The 23,302-nt window shown below is 31.8% G+C and overlaps 6 protein-coding genes across 6 annotated transcripts; 2 read left to right on the forward strand and 4 right to left on the reverse strand.

Moving 5' to 3' along the window:
* Nucleotides 1–103: 103 nt before the first annotated feature.
* On the forward strand, nt 104–4,339 carry LOC128386170 (uncharacterized). Its single transcript, XM_053345164.1, has 15 exons — nt 104–316; nt 392–471; nt 562–703; nt 772–911; nt 971–1,064; nt 1,132–1,271; nt 1,347–1,463; nt 1,552–1,809; nt 1,875–1,976; nt 2,063–2,134; nt 2,213–2,369; nt 2,464–2,649; nt 2,714–2,828; nt 2,896–3,680; nt 3,762–4,339. Exons 1-15 carry the CDS (start codon nt 253–255, stop codon nt 4,232–4,234), a joined length of 2,925 nt encoding a protein of 974 aa, XP_053201139.1. The 5' UTR covers nt 104–252; the 3' UTR covers nt 4,235–4,339.
* Nucleotides 4,340–4,420: 81 nt separating this feature from the next.
* Nucleotides 4,421–8,620, forward strand: LOC128386191 (uncharacterized). Its single transcript, XM_053345186.1, has 15 exons — nt 4,421–4,552; nt 4,608–4,678; nt 4,744–4,885; nt 4,955–5,094; nt 5,158–5,251; nt 5,329–5,474; nt 5,558–5,692; nt 5,758–6,006; nt 6,075–6,176; nt 6,263–6,334; nt 6,413–6,569; nt 6,670–6,855; nt 6,920–7,037; nt 7,104–7,894; nt 7,972–8,620. Exons 1-15 carry the CDS (start codon nt 4,492–4,494, stop codon nt 8,454–8,456), a joined length of 2,949 nt encoding a protein of 982 aa, XP_053201161.1. The 5' UTR covers nt 4,421–4,491; the 3' UTR covers nt 8,457–8,620.
* A 105-nt stretch (nt 8,621–8,725) lies between these two features.
* Nucleotides 8,726–10,874, reverse strand: LOC128386172 (putative glucosylceramidase 4). Its single transcript, XM_053345165.1, has 4 exons — nt 10,252–10,874; nt 10,017–10,186; nt 9,543–9,958; nt 8,726–9,315 (listed from the first exon to the last, which is right to left on the reverse strand). The coding sequence occupies exons 1-4, from the start codon at nt 10,789–10,791 to the stop codon at nt 8,861–8,863; spliced, it is 1,581 nt and encodes a 526-aa protein (XP_053201140.1). The 5' UTR covers nt 10,792–10,874; the 3' UTR covers nt 8,726–8,860.
* Nucleotides 10,875–11,369: 495 nt separating this feature from the next.
* Nucleotides 11,370–12,315, reverse strand: LOC128386173 (apolipoprotein D-like). Its single transcript, XM_053345166.1, has 4 exons — nt 11,965–12,315; nt 11,780–11,862; nt 11,613–11,708; nt 11,370–11,548 (listed from the first exon to the last, which is right to left on the reverse strand). The coding sequence occupies exons 1-4, from the start codon at nt 12,219–12,221 to the stop codon at nt 11,421–11,423; spliced, it is 564 nt and encodes a 187-aa protein (XP_053201141.1). The 5' UTR covers nt 12,222–12,315; the 3' UTR covers nt 11,370–11,420.
* Nucleotides 12,316–13,761: 1,446 nt separating this feature from the next.
* On the reverse strand, nt 13,762–16,878 carry LOC128386092 (protein NDRG3-like). Its single transcript, XM_053345061.1, has one exon. The coding sequence runs from the start codon at nt 15,345–15,347 to the stop codon at nt 13,998–14,000; it is 1,350 nt and encodes a 449-aa protein (XP_053201036.1). The 5' UTR covers nt 15,348–16,878; the 3' UTR covers nt 13,762–13,997.
* Nucleotides 16,879–19,015: 2,137 nt separating this feature from the next.
* On the reverse strand, nt 19,016–23,250 carry LOC128386192 (uncharacterized). Its single transcript, XM_053345187.1, has 16 exons — nt 23,202–23,250; nt 23,027–23,100; nt 22,822–22,963; nt 22,407–22,549; nt 22,222–22,324; nt 22,017–22,165; nt 21,807–21,950; nt 21,625–21,737; nt 21,497–21,521; nt 21,309–21,419; nt 21,178–21,246; nt 20,941–21,094; nt 20,693–20,869; nt 20,498–20,618; nt 19,636–20,429; nt 19,016–19,572 (listed from the first exon to the last, which is right to left on the reverse strand). Exons 1-16 carry the CDS (start codon nt 23,248–23,250, stop codon nt 19,436–19,438), a joined length of 2,505 nt encoding a protein of 834 aa, XP_053201162.1. The 3' UTR covers nt 19,016–19,435.
* Between the last annotated feature and the right edge of the window lie 52 nt (nt 23,251–23,302).

A 23,302-nucleotide genomic window follows, 5' to 3' on the forward strand; every position in this document is an offset into this window, starting at 1 on the left:
TATCAATAATTCATTGATATTGAATAATCAATGATGGGAAAAAGTGATTAGTTGAATAGTCGAGTCAATTGTTAAAATGGTAGCAGGCGTTAATTAATCAGTTGATTTAATTAACAAATCAAATGTTCCAACGTTTTTGTTTGGTTTTATTGAGACGTTAATTATGAATCTCAATAAAAAAAAGGCTTAATCATTAAGTGTAAAAATTGGTTAACTTTATTGTTTCTGTGCAATTTCAAGTAATAGCCAACGATGTTATCACTAATTGTGCCAATTGTTTTGCTCCTAAATATTGATAGTAACAATTTAATTCAAGGTAAACATAATCAATAGTTAATTCTAGAAATTTGATTGCCCAGTGCAAATTATTAATACTTTTGATTATCAACAGGTTATTTACTTGACTTTCCAATGGACTCAATTCAACCAATCAACGAAAATGTTTCAATCTTATCAACCTTATCTGATCTGGTAATTAAGATTATATTTAATTTAACAAACAACATTAATATTTACATGATTAACTGTAAGATTGCTGATTTGTTTGTTAATTTGTTACAGTCAACACAAGAAACGTGGACAATCAAGGAGACCTTAATTGTTAAGCCGAAAGTTCATGGAAAGATTGAAATTACTCATAAAAACTACCAAATTCAAGTTTTTTATCATGAAAATGATGATCAGATCAGATTAGTTTTCCATGGTAAGAGAAGTAAATCTTTAAGATCAAGATAATTAACTAATTAACTGTTTACTTTTCTCTGTGTAAAGATAATGAATGTTACGAACTGAAATATACACCAAATGGATGGAGCTCAATGATTCCAACGGTAACAAACCCGCTTCTCAATATGGCCTTACTTATGGGTCCATCTTTTTACTATCGTATTGTGGGTCGGACCAATGAGTATGTAAGCTATTAAAATACTTTTTAAAAGTAAATCTTTAATATTCATCATGGAAATTGCAGCGATCTGAATCAAATGTTTATCTTCGAGGAAAAGAGATGAAGAGTATTCAGCTAAAGGCTCACGAAGATTTTCAAGTTTCGTTTATTTTTCCAGGTAAAGAAAAGAAATCAAAGTTAATTATTAGTTAGCAGTTTCCATTTTTTTCTTAATTTAAAATTAGTCGAAATGGATTCATTGGTTGGTATAAGAGAACCTATGAGACTTAAACTTGTTTCATCTCCTCATGATTCTGAGACATTATTTTACGATATTTTTGATACGAAAAGATTGTCATCCAATTTTGATGAATCCTTAGTAACTGTGAGTATTTCAAGAAAGACCAATGGTCACTTTTAGCTTTTATCTTTACTGTATCATTACTTTCATTAACTAAAGCCAACTCTTGGTATTGGATGTCCAAGGTATCTTGAACTAAATCAGCCGTTTCCCAAACTTGACACCGATCGATTTCATGTTAATCTAGTTGAGACGATTAAAAGCTCAAATTCAAACGTAACCTCGACTTTTTTGAAGTAACTAAATTCCAAAATTAATTCACTCATTGTGGAAACTAATTGTTTGTCATTCTCGTGTATGACAGTATTTTGTTGATCCTGCGAATGGAATATCTCGTATATCTAGTAACGGGCAAGTTCTTATGAAACAAGATAATTCTCAATCGAAAATCATAGCTGATTATAATCTCGGTGTTAAATATAATCTGAAGGCCGGTAAATGTACAATGTTGCCGATAGAAAATTCTATTACAGCGATAAACGATTGTGATGATGATATACTCACTCTTAATCCGATCACGATGGATATTGATGATTTTAAATATGTTGGAAAAATTAATTACGTATGTAAAATTGAATCTAAGAAGAAACTTTTAAAAACTTTTTCTCTTCAATGGAAATTAATTAGGAACATCGCTTCGAACTAGTTGATGTTTGGGAATCAACGAAATTATACAATAATGATACGAAATATAATAAGATTGTCACCACTCAGTTCATGGCGAAAAACGTAAGTTTAATTAAATGAACATGAAATAATTTAAAAATCGAGATTAATCATTTTCTAGAGATTAATAATCTTATATACTCCTTTAGTCCAATAACAGTGATTTAGATTGGGATTATTTACCAATCGCTGCAGAGAGAAAGTTTTACAAATATCATTTGGTGAGTTAATAATTTATTATATTGATTGTTAACAATTAACCTCGAGGTTAATAATTTAATTTCTCTTGTTCAAAAAAGTCTAAATATATTCTGAGTGAATCAAGGAGACGTGATTTCTTTGACTATGATAAAGTTAATCATGATGAGACTGATTATCGTGAATCATTTCAAATCACTGATTGTTATGATAGTCCTGATGATAAAATGTATTTAAAGTTACATATTGAAAGTTCAGGTAAGTTTTGTTATTTTATTCTGATTGTGAAATAATCCAAATAATCCAAATAACTATTAATATTAATTAACTTTGATTGTATTTGTATTAATAGATTTAAATTACACGGAAAGTCTTAATTACGCTGCTGGAAACATATACTTGGTTCGAGAAACAATTAAGCTTTTGATTTCTTCCAGTTTAAAATTGTCTTACATTAGGATAACAAATGTCGATATTGAACTCGAATCAAGTTACATTGTCGCTCATGTCGAGATAATCGAAGCGCCTGACTTAATAAGTAAAATTTAAACCTAATTAATTTCTTCAGCAACTACTAAGTTATTTTCGTTTTCTTATATTAGGGGCATTAGTTCAATTCGATAAGAAATTTACAATCGAATCATTCGAAAGTTATGATAAAATCCTTGCTAAGGATCCATATGAATGCTTGAAAGTGCTGGGAACTAGAAAATCATCGTGAGTAATATGAGTAGAAAATTTTGTTGTATTTTATCATCACTAATGAGTAACAAATTATTTCCAGTTATGTAATCAATTGTATGGGCTACGACAATTTATGTGTATCTGTAGCCGTTGATCAACAGTTACCCATTTCGGATATAAACTCTGGTTCTTATTGTCAAGTTTACGTAAATGGAAAGGACAAATTACGAAAATTGGTACAAGAATTGTCACTGGAACAATTACCTACTCGGTTAACCCAATTAATTGGAATAAATTTCGAGATTCCTTGTGACGATTGTTTTATTCAATTTGGGTTCAAGATCACTAATGTTGTCCAAGATTCTCCTCCTCTCGACACTCAAGAGACTCGAGTTTTATTCAAGGATGTGGAAAATGGAGCTAAGATTGATCCTTCTATCGGAGAGTCGATTGTAGGCATTAGAAACTTTGGTGATTGTTATCGAGTTTGTCTTACCTCATCGAAAGGTTCGACTTGTGAAACATTCTCGTTTTGTGCTTCACTTAATAATCAAGATAGTAAACAATTGGTAGAATGTCGAGTATCTGAGAAAACTTATGGATCATTGGCGAATAGTGGTACAGTTCGCGATAACTCTTGTAATATTTATGGAAAAAATAATTTACTCGATTATCATAAATTACCATCGGTAAAGTTTATTAGTTCTGGAGGAGAGAAGGACCAAAGATTGAGTGTTCGAACAGTAGATGAATGTGCTCAAGCTTGTGTAGAATCAAATGAAAACTGTTATTCATTTGAGATTTGTGATTCTCGATATTGTTCATTTGGTGGACATTATACAACATCCAAGACAATATCAGATAAATTCTGTGATATTTATATTCGTAAGTTTCATTTTCACTCTTTCATCTTCTATTAATACGAATAAATAATCTAATCGTTTGTTTTTCTTGTTTTATTTTTAGCAAAAAAGATTCATCATTTTGTAAGAAACAATTATAAAACTGTTACATCAATAATTCATTCCGAAGTTGATTTAACTCTTGACCAATGTGCTTCTTTGTGTTTTTCAATGAGACAAAACGATGAACATAACAATAAGAAAGATGGATGTAATTCATTTAATTACTGTCCAAAAGGTGAATCTATCAGTAAATGTGAATTATCAATTGAAACAATTTCTGCATCAAATGTAAATCAAGTCTTATTATCAGATGATTGTTCAAATTATCAATTGATGGAAACAATTAAGCAGCAATCAACATCAACATCATCACCAAAACTGCCTAAAAAATCCATTTCTGGTATCGGTATTATTATTTTTTTCGTCATCATTGGCTTGACCATGGGACTGGTCAGTACCTTGGCTCACAATTACCTCCAGAAGAAACGAAATCAAATCAATGAAAATCAACAAAATGTGATTGACGCAACTTAATTTCCTTTACATCACTTAACTCTCTCCTCTTTTATAATAATCATTTGATTGCCACTACTATTTATTATTAGATAATAAACTTTGATCAATTCTAAGTCTTGTTAATCGTGTTGGTATTGTTGATTGTAGATTAAAAAAATATTCATAAAAATCAGAAGCTAAGGCGTTTTTATGATAAATGATCATCAGACAATTAACTTAATTGTTACTAATACATTTTAATTGTGCATTGAATTCCTGTTCACTAGTTTGACAAAATGTCTTCATCAATTTTTTTGTTCATTTTTGTACTATTGACATGCTACCATTCAAGTAAAGGTAATTAAAAGACTTTAAATTGTTACCATTATGTTTATAATTATTTAATTGTCAGGTTATTTATTGGATTATCCAATTAAATCACCAATGGGAAGCCTGTCAATACTTTCATCACTGACCGATAAGGTAAATAACAGAGATTATGAATTTAATTACTGAACGAGTTAATTGTGGTTGTTAATTTGTTACAGTCAACACAAGAAACCTGGACAATCAAGGAGACCTTAATTGTTAAGCCAAAAGTTCATGGAAAGATTGAAATTACTCATAAAAACTACCAAATTCAAGTTTTTTATCATGAAAATGATGATCAGATCAGATTAGTTTTCCATGGTAAGAGAAGTAAATCTTTAAGATCAAGATAATTAACTAATTAACTGTTTACTTTTTCTCTGTGTAAAGATAATGAATGTTACGAACTGAAATATACACCAAATGGATGGAGCTCAATGATTCCAACGGTAACAAACCCGCTTCTCAATATGGCCTTACTTATGGGTCCATCTTTTTACTACCGAATCGTGCCTCAATCAAATAGATTTGTAAGTTAATTGTTAGTAATAATCAAAAGTCACAATCTTAATTATCAATGTTTTTGTTCATAGTTTGCAGATGATAATGTCTACTTAAGGGGCGAAGAAATGAAAAATCTTGTTCTGAATATTAACAAAAACCTCAGGTTATCATTTCTGTATCCAGGTAAACAAAATAACTTCTCAATTGAATTCGAGTCTAACTAACTTGGGATTTCTAATGATATTTAATTGTGGCTTCAGTTACCTTGAACTCGTTTATTGGGGTCAGACAGCCCAAAAGGCTGATTCTCACAGGTCAGGTTCCAGGTTCGTCCAAAGGTCAAGTTGAGACATTATTTTACGATATTTTGATACGAAAAGATTGTCATCCGATTTTGATGAATCCTTAGTAACTGTGAGTATTTCAAGAGAAGACCAATGGTCAGTAGTAGCTTTTATCTTTACTGTATCATTACTTTCATGACTGAAGCCAACTCTTGGTACTGGATGTCCAAGGTATCTTGAGCTGAATCAGCCGTTTCCCAAACTTGACACCGATCGATATCATGTTAATGTAATCGAGACAATTAAAGAATCGTCTTCAAGCAGATCAATCTACAGTGAGGTGATTATCAAATCAAACTGAAAATTTAAATCTTTATGATCATAACCATTACTTTTTATATTTAGTTTTCCGTCGACGAAAAAAATTTGATTACTCGAATTACAAAAGTAGAGCAATTTGGTTCTACAAAATTAGAACAATCAATTATCGTTCACGATCTTGGGGTCAAGTATATCCTTTCAAGTTCAGACGGTAAATGTTACGTAGTTCCGATCGACATTAAAGAATCTCAGATCAATGATGACAATTTGATAACAATTAACCCAATTACTTTGGACATAAAAGATTTCAAATACGTTGGTCAAGTTAAACTTGTAAGTATTGGTAATTCATCTGTGAGTGTCATATGATTTGAATGATAATTTTTGTCAATAAATAAAAGGAACATCGATCGGAATTAGTTGATGTTTGGGAATCAACGGAACTTTACAATAATGATACGAAATATAATAAGATTGTCACCACTCAGTTCATGGCGAAAAACGTAAGTTTAATTGAATTAACTCGAGATGATTTAACAACCGAAATTAATCATTTTCTAGAGATTAATAATCTTTTATACTCCTTTAGTCCAATAACAGCGATTTAGATTGGGATTATTTACCAATCGCTGCAGAGAGAAAGTTTTACAAATATCATTTAGTGAGTTAATAATTTATTATATTGATTGTTAACAATTAACCTCGAGGTTAATAATTTAATTTCTCTTGTTCAAAAAAGTCTAAATATATTTTGAGTGAATCAAGGAGACGTGATTTCTTTGACTATGATAAAGTTAATCATGATGAGAATGATTATCGTGAATCATTTCAAATCACTGATTGTTATGATAGTCCTGATGATAAAATGTATTTGAAGTTACATATTGAAAGTTCAGGTAAGTTTTGTTATTTTATTCTGATTGTGAAATAATCAAAATAATCCAAATAACTATTATTAATAATATTAACTAACTTTGATTGTTTTTCTATTGCTAGATTTAAATTACACGGAAGGTCTTAATTACGCTGCTGAAAACATATACTTGGTTCGAGAAACAATTAAGCTTTTGGTTTCTACTAATTTAAAATTGTCTTACATTAGGATAACAAATGTCGATATTGAACTCGAATCAAATTACATTGTCGCTCATGTCGAAATAGTTAAAGCTCCAAATATCATTGGTAATAACTCCAGTTTGGATTCTTTATTTATTGTTTATTGATTCGAGTTTTAATGTTTATTTAGAATCCATGGACAAAACAGAATACAAGTTTGATCGTCAATCTTTTGATAACTATTTTAAAGTCTCAATTAGAAGCCCGACTGATTGTTTGCGGTCACAATCAACCAGAGGAGATATCGAGTAAGTTTCATACGATATTAATACAATATATTACATGTATGATTGATTTCGTAACTTTGTTGATAGATATGTTATCAGCTGTATGGATTTGGATCATCTGTGTGTTGGTGTCAAACGAAATCAAGAATTTCCTGTTTCTATTAATAACACATTACACGGCACGGGCTCTATTTGTCAAGTTTACGTAAATGGAAACGACAAATTACGAAAATTGGTACAAGAATTGTCACTGGAACAATTACCTACTCGGTTTTCCCAATTAATTGGAATAAATTTCGAGATTCCTTGTGACGATTGTTTCATTCAATTTGGGTTCAAGATCACTAATGTTGTCCAAGATTCTCCTCCTCTCGACACTCAAGAGACTCGAGTTTTATTCAAGGATGTGGAAAATGGAGCTAAGATTGATCCTTCTATCGGAGAGTCGATTGTAGGGATTAGAAACTTTGGTGATTGTTATCGAGCTTGTCTTACCTCATCGAAAGGTTCGACTTGTGAAACATTCTCGTTTTGTGCTTCACTTGATGATAGTAAACAATTGGTAGAATGTCGAGTATCTGAGAAAACTTATGGATCATTGGCGAATAGTGGTACAGTTCGAGATAACTCTTGTAATATTTATGGAAAAAATAATTTACTCGATTATCATAAATTACCATCGGTAAAGTTTATTAGTTCTGGAGGAGAGAAGGACCAAAGATTGAGTGTTCGAACAGTAGATGAATGTGCTCAAGCTTGTGTAGAATCAAATGAAAACTGTTATTCATTTGAGATTTGTGATTCTCGATATTGTTCATTTGGTGGACATTATACAACATCGAAAACAATATCAGATAAATTCTGTGATATTTACATTCGTAAGTTTCATTAATACTTTCACTATTTCATCTACTAATGATGAGTAATCGTTTGTTTTTCTTGTTTTATTTTCTAGCAAAAAAGATTCATCATTTTGTAAAGAACAATCATAAAACTGTCAAATCAATAATTCATTCAGAAGTCGATTTAACAGTTGACCAATGTGCTTCTTTGTGCTTTTCAATGAGACAAAACGATGATCATTACAATAAGAAAGATGGATGTAATTCATTTAATTACTGTCCAAAAGGTGAATCTATCAGTAAATGTGAATTATCAATTGAAACAATTTCCGCATCAAATGTAAATCAAGTCTTATTATCAGATGATTGTTCAAATTATCAACTGATGGAAACAATTAAGCAGCAATCAACATCAACATCATCACCAAAATTGCCTAAAAAATCCAGGTCTGGTATCGGTATTATTATTTTTTTCGTCATCATTGGCTTGACCATGGGACTGGTCAGTCCAATGTTAGTTAAATACATCAGAATTGGTTTCACTCGCTATATCTACAATGGTGGTTCCGAACCCTATCAAAACCTTATCAACGACTGAAACTTTTCTTCCTCAAAATTATCCAATAGAATCCACAAAAATTTCAATATAACCTCCAATTGTTTCGAGATTATTTCTTCCAATATCAGGTGTACATTACCGTTAATCATTTTTACTGTTTGAAATAAAATCATTCATCTAAACAAATGTATTCATATTTATCAATAACGAATTGATAAATCGAAATCAAATTCACTGAAACTCCCTATCAGTTTGATTCAAGTCTCATTAGAATCGCAAGTCTTGAATTTTGAATTTTTCATTTGCTATTAATTTTTAGTACCTTTTATTGTATCTGCATGATTTGAATATCGAATCGAAATAATTGATACAATTAGGACAAACAATTAACTGGTGCTAATTGATTGTTTAAGGATTGATTATTATCTTGGTAGTTTTTATATTCACAAAGGTTTGATTATTGTTTGCATTGAACGTCCACCGATTCCAAGAGTAAATTTCCTTGAATCATCAACACCTTGGAAAGATATTTTGATTGGAGATTCATTTGCATTTACAATGATTGAAACAAATTCATTAGATGGATTAACAAAAGTAGTTAATCTAACTTTATCCAGGATTGATTTGTCTTTACTATCGACTGAGTGAAAAACTCTCCTTGACTCTGGCTGCAAGAATTTACTGAAATGAGCCAACGAGTAAAACATTGGTTGTTTATAATATTCACTTCCATCAGCTGAGACAATTATCGGAGCATCAACTGGATTTTTGGCCCAATTAGGTAAACCGTTTGGATCGAGAACAAGATTCCAATCAACCCAACCAGTCGACCATCGGTTTAAGCCGTCGATTATATCGAAAGCATAAGTTTCAGCTCGAGTCCAATTACCAAGAGTAACTAAAGAGAAAGTAAATAATTGAGATTATCAGATTAATCTTTTGTACAACGATAAGCTTATGAAACATTATCATGGTTGTTTACTAAGTTTGCATCAATCTAACGGGACTCCCCATTGTAATGCATTTTTGATTACGATAAGCTGGTTAATCAACATAACTGTTGATAATCGTTCATTATGATTCCCTTTGTTTTAATACCAACCATAAGTTGATTAGATTACTAACCTTTATTATCTTCACGACCTCGAACCCATCCTTCACAGGCCTCAGTCGAAATTAGGAAATAATCTGGCCAATTTTCGTGAACTTTATTCAATTCATCATGATAGTCAGTTAAAGTGTACCAATGATAGGCTATTCCGGCAACATAACTCGCCGCTTCTTTATCTGAAAGGACACCTCGGACAAAATTCAATATCTCATCGTTATTGTGGTCATAAATCATGACTTTAATTACATCTGGACCATAGCCAGCGGCTTTCAGAGCTGGGCCAAGATCTTTTTTAATAAAATCTCTCATCATCGCTGATGAAAATCCTAATGTATTCCAAGCGTAATTAGGACTGAGCCCAGTTAGCGGCTCGTTTTGTGGAGTTAACCCCCAAAATTCAACACCATTTTCTTTATAAGCTTCAAAAAATCTAAGATCACCATTAGAATTTATCAATTGGAACCACCATTTGAGACTACGATACTTACTTGACAAAATAATTAGCCCATGTTTTCCAGTGTAAACTTCCTGGTTCACCAATTAAGATGCCCAGTCCTTCTGAAGCATTATTGGTCTTGAGCCATTTAGGAGGAGCCCAAGGTGATCCGAATAGTTTAAGGTTCCCATTCAATGATTTAGCTTTCTTGATGTAAGGAATCTGTTGATTACATTGAGATAGATTTGATTAACTAGACATGATCAGCGTTAGATCAATTAGATTACCTTGTAATTGAAATCATCAGAGGCAAGAGCGAAATGTTCCAGCTCGAAATCATCGACAACATCATCGTATGAATATGGACGATCTGAGAAATCAGAACCACCAATCGGAACTCTACCAAGGTTATACTGAGCACCATTAGCACCAAAGTAATCGGTAATCAACTGATCCCGAAGGTCAGAACTGAGTTTATTTATATTGATACCAGTAGAATCAGTAAAAGCACCACCAAAACCGGTGATTGATTGTAACTTATGAGTTACATTGATTGTAACATAAAGATCGGCAGTTGATTGAACGTCTTCATTATCATTGAAAAGATCGGAATCTGGAATAACTGATTTGGTGAAACGAGCATATGATGAATCAGATTTAAAGATAGTCAACGCCTCAGGGGATGAATAAGGTCCCGTTGGTAGTTTGTCACAATATTGATCGTTACAAACGCAAACGAAACTGTTTGTATTGTCAAAAGTTTTCACTAAACAAGTGAGCGAATTTGTTATTAAACAAAATAAGCTAATTAACTGTATTAACTTCATCACAATTAAGTAAACAAGTTGTGAGTGACAATAAATAACTAATTGTTATGTCAGTGGAAATTTTTCCTCGTCTCCTTTTTATTGTCAACTTGATTGAATGAAGATAATCATTTGTGATTAAATTGTCAAACAATTATATTAATAAAAACAACTTCAACCAAATTCAATATTGATATTTAAATGATTGATAATCATTTTATTGGCACGATAACAGTTTAAACAAAACTTTCAATTTGATCAATTTCTTGATGATTAGATATTTATTTACATCTCATAACAAACTGCCAATAATAAGCAATCATTATGATTGAAAAATTAGCTAATTGTTGATATCAGGTAAGAGTGTATATCAAACTTGGGTTAAACAATTATCAATAAAGCATTTCTATTAATCTATTATTGATTAGTTGATAAAGGTTTTTAATGTTCAATTATATTCTTGTGTGTTGTTTGCTTATTTATTTTTAAACAAAGAAATGAGTTAATCAGATTAGATTTGATTGTTTTATTAATCAAAGTTTCAGGGTTCAATCAATTGTTACACTTAATTGTAATCATTGTGGCTTCGGTTTGGTGACTTTTTGCCACGATTTACAAAAATCTCTATGGAAATTTTCGTGTTTTTTGATTTAGTTGGTACATCCAGCTCGATCTGGGGTCAAGAGCTCGGTCACTCCTTTGGTTTCAAGTAGTTTGGTCAACTCTTCAACTACTTCGCCACTTAAAGTTGGAGTTCTTGACAAAATCCACCCAGAAACTGTCACAAAAGTCGTAAAAGAATAGATTAATTTCCATCTACAATATCATCATCATTTCATTACCTGAGTACATGTCCGCTGTGATTTGGACACATGAAACTACAGTTGAATAAGTCTGATAATCAGTCTTGATAACCCAGTAGCTTGCAGTTGGAGCTCCTAATGAATATTAATAACATTGGAAAGTTAGTAGATTTCAAGGTCAATTAATGATAATGTGAAAGTCTTACCTGGAAATAGTTCAACATTCAAGAAGTTGGGTTTACTTTCATCAACTATTGTCGCTGTTAAATAAGCAACAACATCATCACCTCTTAATAGTTAAATGGGAAAAAATCAGTTGAACAAAATGTTAGCAAATAGACAGTTACTATTAGTATTTATCCCAAAGATTTTGTTAATCTACTGTACTTACTCTGAATTGACTCCTGAATTGGTTACATTAACTTTACCATCGGATCGGAGACTGTAATTTGCAGTTGAACATTTGACACCTTTTTCGTTTGGACTATCAGTTCGTCTAATTTCATACCAACGTCCAAGGTACTTTGAAACATCAAAGCCGATATCATCTTCAGCTCCAGGAGTTGGACATTTGCCAACTTTAGGTGCTGACTGACAACATCCAACCAAAGCTAAAACAGTTACAGTTAAGAAAAAAGATGAATTCATATTTGTTAGAATAGATAATTGTGTCAACAATTAGTAATTTCACTTGTAAAATAAAATATCAATTAGATGATTTATATTAATAGAAATAGACTGAATACAATTATTTATTTTTACCTTTTTATATTACAAAGATTCTGATTTTCCGTTCATTGATATTGAAACAATTAAGATTATGTATAATCGATAACATTGTTAACAATGGTTATCATTTTCAACCAGAATCGAACGCTAAATGGACTAATTAATCTAAATAGATTTACATTTGTATTGATTATAATCGTTCACCTAAATTCATATTAATCACCCAAAACTTGATTCCGAGAAAATCTGATTCCATAGTTTCGTACATGCTGAGGTATTATTATCGAATAGGAAAAACTTTTATTACTTAGACAAAGTTTTAAAATGGAAATTTATTAAAATTCAAACATAAAGAAAAAGTTGATAGCGAAAATTGATCTTATTGTCGTTTTCGCCGTAAAATTTTTCTACATTTTCGCTGATTGGCTCGTGGCTTGTAGGGAACAGAGCGAGCACAAGCTCTTGCACAGTTTTGGTACATTTATGGCCAGGACCACCAGGAAATTTACATGAGTATCTTTCATGGTGTTTCACAGAACCTCGTTCAGAATAGGGTTTTCCACAATACTGGCAACAATGTTTCGAAATTCTCTTGGAAAAAATTGCCTCTGGATCAGAATTCAATATCAGATTATAAGAGTTTGATGATAATCCATAAGGTAAACTTTTCGATAAGGGGCCATTAGAACGATTGGTGAAGGTCAAAGTGTTTTCCCATTTGGTTTCAATCACATTGATCCATTTTCCTTGGTAATTAATCCTCTCTTGAGCAATATGCTTGAATAAATGGTCTTTTCCATTGTTGAATATCTTTCCAAATTTTACTGGAACAGAATTTGGATTCACCGATCCTGAGGTTACCTCTGGGTCTTGGCATCTTTCATCTTCATCCACAAAGTCTTCCTCTTCCTCATGATCAGTTTCATCGTCACAAATTTCACCAGAAGAAGAGGAAACGGGTTCAATTGGTGGTTTTCGTTTATCACAATTGTTCCGAATCAGATCTTTCTCTGTTAATCGCGCAATGGAAATCGAAAACTCTTTACAAGGGAAACGTTTAAGTGACATTTCGTCAGCTGAAATTTGGTCAGTTGTCATCTCAGATTTTCGAACGGCTTGTTTGGGTCTTAACATTTCACGAAAGAAACAACTTTAGGAACTATTATTAACACTGATAAATAGAAGGACAAACAATTGTACTTTAAGATAGACTTTAAGATCAATACTGACATTAGAATAAGAAAATGATAAGATAATCTTGTATTACTAATCTCAAAAAGCTAAAGCCCATTTTCGGATATAATGGGATATCTTTTCAATCAAAATCGAAACTTTGTCATCTGAATTGATAACTTTAGGATATTTAATATCAAGTTTGTCAAGATTTTAACCTTCTTCGTCCTCATCTACTCGAATAATTTTAAGAATATTTGTTGATAAATTAACTGTTACACTCATATAGTGGATAGAAAAATGGTTAACTTTTTATTCAAATGCCTTTGGGATACAAAATGTATCCAAAAATCGCGCTGTTTATGTTGATCAACTTGAGAGCTGATCAAACAGAGCCAGTTGATTGTCTTCACGAACTAATTTACAATTATCATAGCTGAAAGTTGTTCGACTCCCACTGATGGGAATAGATTCAAGTTTTTCATCCTTTGGCATCTCATTGTCTTGGGTGGATTGTTATTATTAGCACGGGAAAAATACTTGATTAGCACTTATTGGTGAGACTGGTGTCGAGGGTACTGAAGATATGGAAGGAATTGAAAGTATTGAAGTACCCATAGTAATGGAGGGTAAACTTAAACCCGAAAGACGAGCTCTTTTTAAGACCATCTCTTTAAGCGGGTAACCAAGACCTTGAAGGAAAAGGTGAAGTGCTTGTGACACTTTATGAGGTTTTTCCTCTAAAACCATCGACGATTCATCAATCTTTAACCAGGTCGTTGTTTTTGGATCTAATCTTGAATTCATAATAATGGTTGATTCGAGATGAGGTGATGCTGATCCGGTAATCAAAAGTACTTGGCATGAAAGTTTAGCACGTTTGTTTGAAAATGAATTTGTATTTCGAGAGAAACGAAGTGGACTCCGTTTAAAATAGGATTCAAGCAGTAAACCCAAATTTGTGGGGTGAACGGTTATACCATTAAAATAAGATCGATAAATGTCAATTATATCGGCTGAAGGTGAATTACGAGATCGTAGATTAGAACCAAAATGATACCATAAAAGATAATCGGTTACATTGTTTGGAAGATAATTTGATGAAATGGGTGTCGTTGTATCGTAATCAATTGGTGCTTGTGGTGTTGGTAAATTGTTGTTGACAGATGAAGAGTTTACTAATGATTTAATGTTTCGCTTAGCCCAAAACCAATCTCGCCAAGAGGCTTGTGAACAATTAGCGTTAACCAGAATTAATCCTTCAACTGGTTTAGGATTAGTGAGTGTAAATCGTGTTAATATGTTAGCACCAACTCCTGTTCCCAATCCAATGAAAGTCTTTATCTGGTAATGGTCAAGAACATCATTCAATTGGCTTGCAAGTGTGTCCATTGAGGGAAACTTGTAGGTTGGGTCAAGTTTGGTTGACTCTTGACCAGGGGCGTTAACGTGATATATTGTAAATGATGCAAGAAGTGAACAATTTTCACTTAGAGAAAAAAATGATTCATAATTTGAGATATAATTTAGTCCTAAATCGTGATAGGTTAAGATAACCGGTGTTCGTGGGCCTGGTTTAGCACCTTGACGGGCAACTAGTAAGGTACCATGTCGAGTTGATATCCGCTCCTCGGTACAATTAAAGTTGTGACCGTAGCGTTTGTGTAAAGATAAAGGTGACTTCGAGTCGTATGTTGAAATGTTCATATTATCCTGTTCATAGTAAAATTGGCCTATTTTTTGGCCTCGTTTTCCTCGTCGAGCTGCTTTAATGGCCTTGATCTTTGATCCAAGGGAGAATCGTTTTGTTTTCTGAGTCAAGATGAGAGGATCATCAGTATCGTCGGTATCTCGTCGCTTGTAGATCGGCATTTTGGCACTAAATTAACTTGGGTCACTTGAGAATCGATAAAAGTTATAACTTAATTTGGAAGTAATTTATTGATTGGCTTCGAGTCTTTTTTCCCCTCTAATTGTTGTCACCTTGAAATCTTTGGTTGTGCTGTTGTTTTGATAATGAAGATGATTACTAGTAGCAATTAAATTACCATCATATATATGTTGACACAATTAAGTTGATTTAGATTACAACCAATTTACCTGAACTTGGTATTTATTGTTACAATTTTGTTGATCAGCATGAATGATTTTTGATGAATTTAATTGTTGTAATTTTGTTGATCATCAAAAAAAATTGAGGTAAAAATGACTTGCATAATCAAATTTATATTCACAATTTAGTTTAATTGTAATAACAGGAAGTTTTATTTTCACTTTGATTGTTATTATTACGTCAATCAAAATTGATTGAGATTAACTTTGGTTGGTTAACACCACAAGAAAAAGGTGTAAAGTTATTGGTTAATTATTAACTCATAACAATCAATTAACAGTTAATCAACATAAGACAGATCACATTTGATTAACATTGAAGATGAGGATCAAGTTATATTAGTGTTGATTGTTGTGTAATTTGTTGATATTTATAGCACTTGATCATAAAGCCGATATGAGATTGATTGGTTTTTTCAAAGGTAGAGTTGTTGATAAGGTTGTTATTGATGATGATAATTAAGATGATGAAACAGTGAGATTAGTAAATCCCAGGTAAATGGATGAATAAAACAAAAAAATCAATCAATTAGTTTCAATTGTTTAACTTTTCCTCGTCAATAGCAAACAAAACAACAAACAGACAACAAAATCCAATGAAATTGAAACGATAAAAACAACAAGGTAACAAAATGAATTGAATCAGCATCAAGAAGTGATAATAAGTGATAATATTACCATTGCAATGAGAAAGGAAACCTTCAAAGTTACAATGATGGGAAACAAGAAGCAAGGTAAGGTTAAGAGTGACAGGTAAATGGAGGCAGGTAGTTTGGTGGGTGGATGAGTAGAGGAAGAGGTAAAGTTACCAGACAATAGTAACCTGGTTAATTGAGTTTAGTTTGAATTTGTGATTGGAAAGTGGAAAGAGAAAAAGACTCTCGCCATCTTGTTTGATCAGTCTTGTGGAAAAAGAAAGGAAAGAAAGAGAAGATGATGAAATAAAGAAGAGGGAGTGAGAGAGAGAGAGAGAGAGAGAGAAAAAAAAAGAGAGAGTTGGAGGAGGTAGATATTGGGAACTCACTCACACAGGTAAAGAAAACATGATGTAAAAAATGAATGGGAGGTGGAGGTTGATGATGATGATGAACTCACCCAAATCCACCTTGGTATTCAGGTTTTCATTCAGGTTTCAGGCTATGTGAAAGAGACTCTCATTTGTATGATGATAATAATGATCATTTTCAGCCTTATATCAATCAATAACTATGGTAACAATGAGAGAGAGTCTCATAAACATAATATAAAATTCAAGAAAATTAATAGATTACAACTGAATTTGAAACTGACCAACAATATATTCGTCACCATATTCATTGATAAGTTCAATTCATTTTTCTCATTCATTTTTTTTCCTTTTCTTAATGATGTTAATATATCACGATGAATAAATTACATGAGTTACTATTTTTATAACAATGAAAGTGAATCGTAATGATAGTTATGATTAAAGATGATGATGATGATTTGAATAGTTTTTCTTAACATGATTATTATCAATTGTTTGATTTACCAACACATTGAGGTTCATTGAAACTAATTGTTATCTATCATCATTATTAATTTGCTGATGTTGCTGTTGATCAATTAAGGCTGGTAAAGTCTATGGACTATAATGATTGTAAACAATTAACTAATCAACTAAATGAATTTTTTTTTCTTACTTTAACTAAATCACTTGATTAAATGGTTAACTTAAATGGCTTTTTTTATTATGCTACCAGGAAGTTGGTTTATCATGATGACATGATTAACTTAACCAGATTAGTTTATGATCAACTCGAGTTAACAATTTAACATTTGACATTGATTGTTGTGATCTTTATACAAGATGAATTTTCATTTTAACAATCAATTGTTTCTAATCTATTGTTGATTACATTAAATTGTTTATCATTTTAATTTTTTTCCTTCATATTGCTAATTGTTTGGTAACCAGAACAGTATCAATATTTAATTCCTGGGAATTAATAACAGTTGATTAATGTAGCAATTTAAGAGTAATTAACTTTGGAAAACACTTTAAGTTAATGATCAAGTGATGATTACTTTTACAGAAATAATAATTAAGTATCACAATTAATCGTAACAATCAACAATTCTGGGCTTGTAAGGAAGATTAATAAGAAAATCAATTGCTTTTTTTTAATTGTTTCAGTTTGAAAATAATCAACAATGATAATGAAAAAAAAACCCAGAAAAAAAGTCAACAATCAATATCGAACCCTGTTAATTGTGAAGATTATCGACAACAATTAAGATTATAAATAAATTTTCAGGATCCTTGATGAGATTATGATAGTTAGTCTTGCAAACTTTGCAATTGGTTTAATATTTTACTTGATTGCAATTGGTAAAAAGAGCAATAATTTGATTATCATGAAGATATCACCATGTATTAATAATAGATCAAGAAGGATGAATAATCTAAGATGAATTTCTCTGTAATAACCACTGAGCTTGATTTCGTTTCCTCGAATATTATTCTCATTGGATCTCTAAGACCCTCTTCCAAATTGAGATCAGCTGAAAGTAATGATTAGTCATTTATTCATTTGATATCATGATAACTATGAACTTACATCTAAAGTAATAATTAGCTTCAAGGTTGTTCCAATTAGGGTTGAATAGCTAATGACTTTTACTCCTCTGACTTCTTCCTCGGCTTTAACAGTTTCCTGTTTCTAGTAATCAATTTTTCCAATTGAAACAATTAGAATGAAACTTCACAATTATGTAAATTTAGTTTGATCGTTAGTCATTCCTTTCTCTCTGGGTTTTATGTCACTGCAAGTGTGAATTTACGCTGATTAAAATTCAAATCCAATTAAATATTCTCATATTTAATATCCTCACCTTTGAGGCAGATGAACCAAAGGGTTTGAGCCTTAAGTTTTTCTCAATATCGAAACTGTCAAAATCTATAAATAATCCACAATTCTTCAACAATATAATCTATTATTCCTCTTAAGGACAGCATTCTCTTCCCTAAAGACGAAAAAATTATCGCCAGACTAATTCGTATATAAAAGTAAATCAGTGAGTTCAAATTTCGCAGAATAAAACCAACAGAAGTGTTGGATATTCACAGAAAAGTAAACATGGCTTGGAGAAAGAAATTGGCGCGAGTTTTAATCGAACCATAGAACAGAAATTCTTGTCGAAAAGAAGTGAGACTTTGATAGGAACCGAAGCTAATTAATTGAATCGAAATCGATAGAATATAGTCAACTTTAACGATTTAATTAGTGTCACATCATCTTAAGGGATATTTCCAAGAGTTTCACAAGATTTACCAAGTTGGTTCTCACCTTGAATCGAACTTTTTTCTGCATTTCCAACGAACTGCAAATCAGTAATTCATGAGGCTCAGTTTGAATTCTATCAGAATATGCGAAAAATTTTAGTTTGACTCTTTTAGAACAGAATTGGAGTATTTTCTCAGTTTTAATTGTTATTAATATGAATTACAATTGCAATTGAAAAATCAAATAAGAACGATTATTATTATAAATAGGATAAAGTTGAAAAATTAGGATAATCTTTCCATTGGTAATTCATTAGTCATATATCTTGATTTTATCTTTTTATAAATAAACGGTGAAACTGTACCAAAACCTAATCCAATCGCGATATAGACAATTAACATTACAATGGATCCACCACCGAACTCAGAGACTTTTGGTTTGTTATTTGATTTTTCCAGGTCAACTTTAGGTGATATCATTTCGTAATTGATACATGTTGTTGAATCGGTCAGTTGAACATTCGCATCATGAACTGTTACCCTGCTAAGTTGACAAAGATTAGATTGACCTTTGGCACAGAAATTGAATGATCGGCACTCGTTAGATGATGATTTTGAATTTGGTGACCTCCACTTGAAACACGATGCAGCATTGGTCAAGATCTAGATGAGTTTCGGTTTGGATAACATCAGTAACTAATTTGCTTCCGGTGATTCGAAAATTATTTGAAGCTTTCACTGTAAATATTTAAGAAATGAGACAATTAATCATCAAAATTTTAAATTGAAGTTTCAACTTACACAGATAAACGTTACAATTGGTTAAATTGTTTGTTTGATGATCCAATTTATTGATTCGATTACTTTTATCATGAAGGAAACAAAGTGATTCCGAATTACAATATTCAAACAAATGACAATCAGCTGATTGCGAACATTTTGATGCACAATCCTCAACACTTGATGAATATCGAACAGAATAATCAATCAAATCATTGAGACCTTTTGAAGGTAATTTCTTGTAATCAAGCAACAAATTACGTTTATAAACTGTACAACCAGATTCTACGATGAAATTATCACCTTTATCTTGACCATTAGTAACACTTGATTCTGATGCTACTAAACATTCAAAAGAATCACTAGTTGAATTGTAGCAATAGGAGAAGACGGAACAATCCATTTCCTTTGATTCTTCACAGTATCGATAACAATGACCAAAGTTGTAATCAAAAGACTTGACCAAACCTTTGGATTGATTGATATTCAATTTAGCACCTAATTTGGATACGCTGAATGCTTGCCTACTCAGGGCACTTTTAGAATCCTCCGAAGTATCAAGAATCTCATTTATTATCAGCTCATGTTTAACTGTATTGTTATCAAAAAGTTCAATGGTCGATCCAACCAGAACTTTTTTGAAGGTCTCATCAATATCTTTCAGGGCTATTTGTTCATTTAGGTGGTTTAGATTGCCGAAAGTTATCACGAAAATTTTGCAGTTATCTGTAGCACCCTTGGTTGTAGCCTTTGATACCGTTTTGATGTCCTTAATACCAAGACATCTCTCTGTTGAGCCACAATAAGCAACAGCTCTGAAACGAAAAGTTTTAGTACATACCCAAAGTTATAAGGTCACATTTGACCGCGAAAGTTTACTCACTTGAGTCCAGTATTGGAGGCCAAAAATTTTAAACACTCTTCAACATTGTTCAAATGAAAACTGAAGCCATTTTCGTTCAATAAATTGGCATCAACTCTGAGATCCCAAGTTTCAAATGATTCTAACAAATAATGAATGCTTAAGAAATTAATATTTCAAGGATTGAATTCAATACGAAATTGGTGTTAAACTTACCTTCGAGTCTTGGCTTCTCTATGATACTAAGTTCCGCTTGAACTTTATCACTCGTAAACGATATATCAATGTCAACAATACGTAAAGGCGAAAGTCTCATACTGCTTGTTATTAAATTTCTTATTGAATTTCGTAATTTAAACACATTTTGTACACCAATCTTAAGGCCATTCGAATCTAATAACCATCGTTTGAAAGTTCAGAGTAAATCAATTGTTGCTGATTTTCCAATGAAATAAATAAATTACCTCGTGAACCAATCAATAGGGTAATTGATTTTCTGCGGCCCCAATCATTGTTACAACTGTTTACTTGAAAAGCACTTTCGTATTGAAAGTCCTCAATAAAGTCCTGAAATTCATGAATATCTCGTCTTCGGTAAAAGTTGTTGATATATTTACTCTAATAATTAGATAGAATTTTAATATCCAAGTTGAATAGATGATTTAAAACATTAATTAATGATTGATTTTCTTAATACAAACCTGTGCAGTGCCCTTGGAAATAATCGAAGTTGGAACTAAATGTTTTCCATAGTGACCATTTTCATCGCTCTAAAGTTGAAACGAATCAAAGTTAATCATCAGAACAATTTAAAAAAAGTTATCAATCTCACCTCAGTTGCATAATAGAAAGTTGTAACTATTTTGCTGTAATCAAGTCCACCAATTGTTTGTGAGCGTCTGGTTGATTCCCAATAATCAACGGCAAACGGCCATTCATTGGGCTGTGATATGAAATTGATACAATCACGATTCAGTTTTAACTTAGAGCAAAGTTGATTAAAGTTGATCAATATCTTACCAGGTAAATATTTCCACATATCGAGCTGTTCCTTGGATTAGAAACAATGTATTCAAATCGAAAATGCCTCTTTCATTGATCCGGGCGTTGATGAGGTTAAAGGCTTTATTTTACAGGAGCCATCTTGCTGATTAAAGGAATATCCAATTCCTAGATCAGTATCGTAAACAGTTTCAACGGAAGATGAGCCAGAAAAAGCTTGATTAACACGCAAGTAGTTGGTTTCAATATCGGCGAAAATCTTGTTACCAGGTGATACGAAAAAATTGTTAATTAGCTTGTTAATTGTTGTAACTTTTGGTCAAATTACCTCAACTTTTTCAGTTTGTAATATGGCCTGGTTTTCACCGGTCGAATAAGTTTCAATAAATGTCAAATGAACTTGTGGACTTGATACCATGGGGATATTCCGACCTGGCTGAAAGTAGAGGACACATCCATAGCCTGGAGTTACCTTGATTAATGTGAATGAATAATCTTGATTAAAATTTCATCTATTGTTTTCGATTCCGTTACTCACTTCCACCAATTTATCAAGATTAATGTTTGTAGGCTTGAAAGAATAGTAATCCAAAATGAATTTCTCTGTAATAACAACTGAGCTTGATTTCGTTTCCTCGAATATTATTCTCATTGGATCTCTAAGACCCTCTAAGAAATTGAGATCAGCTGAAAGTAATGATTAGTCATTTATTCATTTGATATCATGATGACTATGAACTTACATCTAAAGCTAATAATTAGCTTGAAGGTTGTTCCAATTAGGGTTGAATAGCTGGTGACTTTTACTCCTCTGACTTCTTCCTCGGCTTTAATAGTTTCCTGTTTCTAGTAATCAATTTTTCCAATTGAAACAATTAGAATGAAACTTCTTAATTATCTGCAAAGTTAATTGATTAGTATTATTTACCCAGGTGAATTCACCATTGTTATTAAGGCGAAATATGAGTGAAGGGCCAAGCATAATAATCATGTTGACCAATGGTTTGTCCACTCCCGGTAACATGTTACTCCAACTAGAACCGAGATACGAGTTCATTGTACACGAACCATCTAAAGATAATTTAATTTAGAGATTTTTCTCAATTCAATTAATCAAAATGTAAGTAAATTGTAATAATAAGATCAATGTTTCCGATATTATGTTTAATTTTCTGAAATTCAGTAGCAACTAATCAATAGCACCGATTGATTAAGTTGAAGGCGTTTTTTCCCTCACTATTATTAAGATTTATAATGATAATTGGTGAACAATAAGGATATTTGATTGTTAATCATACGAAAAATTAGTAATTACTTGATCAAATTATCTAGAGTTAATTTACCTGAGAGTAATAGTCTATTTTCATCTCGATCTTTATGATAAAACACCTCAAACTTATGAGTGTTTCCTGAAACTTGAATTTTTCCACGAATTGTTGTCTTACCAGCCACTGATTCACTCAGATGCCACTGTTCAGATGTTGACTTGATTAAAGAAATAAATTGACATGTCAATTAATTAATTACTATTAATTCAATCAAACTTACCGCATCAGTTAGTACTGAATGAATGATGAAATTGTCATTTGGCTTTTCCATTGAAAAGTCCAGCAGTGTGACCGCTGATCGGTAAAATTAACGAATCATTAAAACGAGAGAAGAGAAAAAAGTTTAATCATATTGATCGTTAATCAACTTGTTCACAAACTAATCAACTTATTACCTTGAATTGCGATGAAAAGTGTGGGTATGATTAAAAACGATGACCACATGGTGATGACCAGTATAATTCAATGAACACTGATTAATTTACAGTTATTATTT

This window comes from Panonychus citri, unplaced genomic scaffold (genome assembly GCF_014898815.1).
Source record: "Panonychus citri isolate SS breed McGregor unplaced genomic scaffold, ASM1489881v1 Contig00063, whole genome shotgun sequence".
Taxonomy (NCBI): domain Eukaryota; kingdom Metazoa; phylum Arthropoda; class Arachnida; order Trombidiformes; family Tetranychidae; genus Panonychus; species Panonychus citri.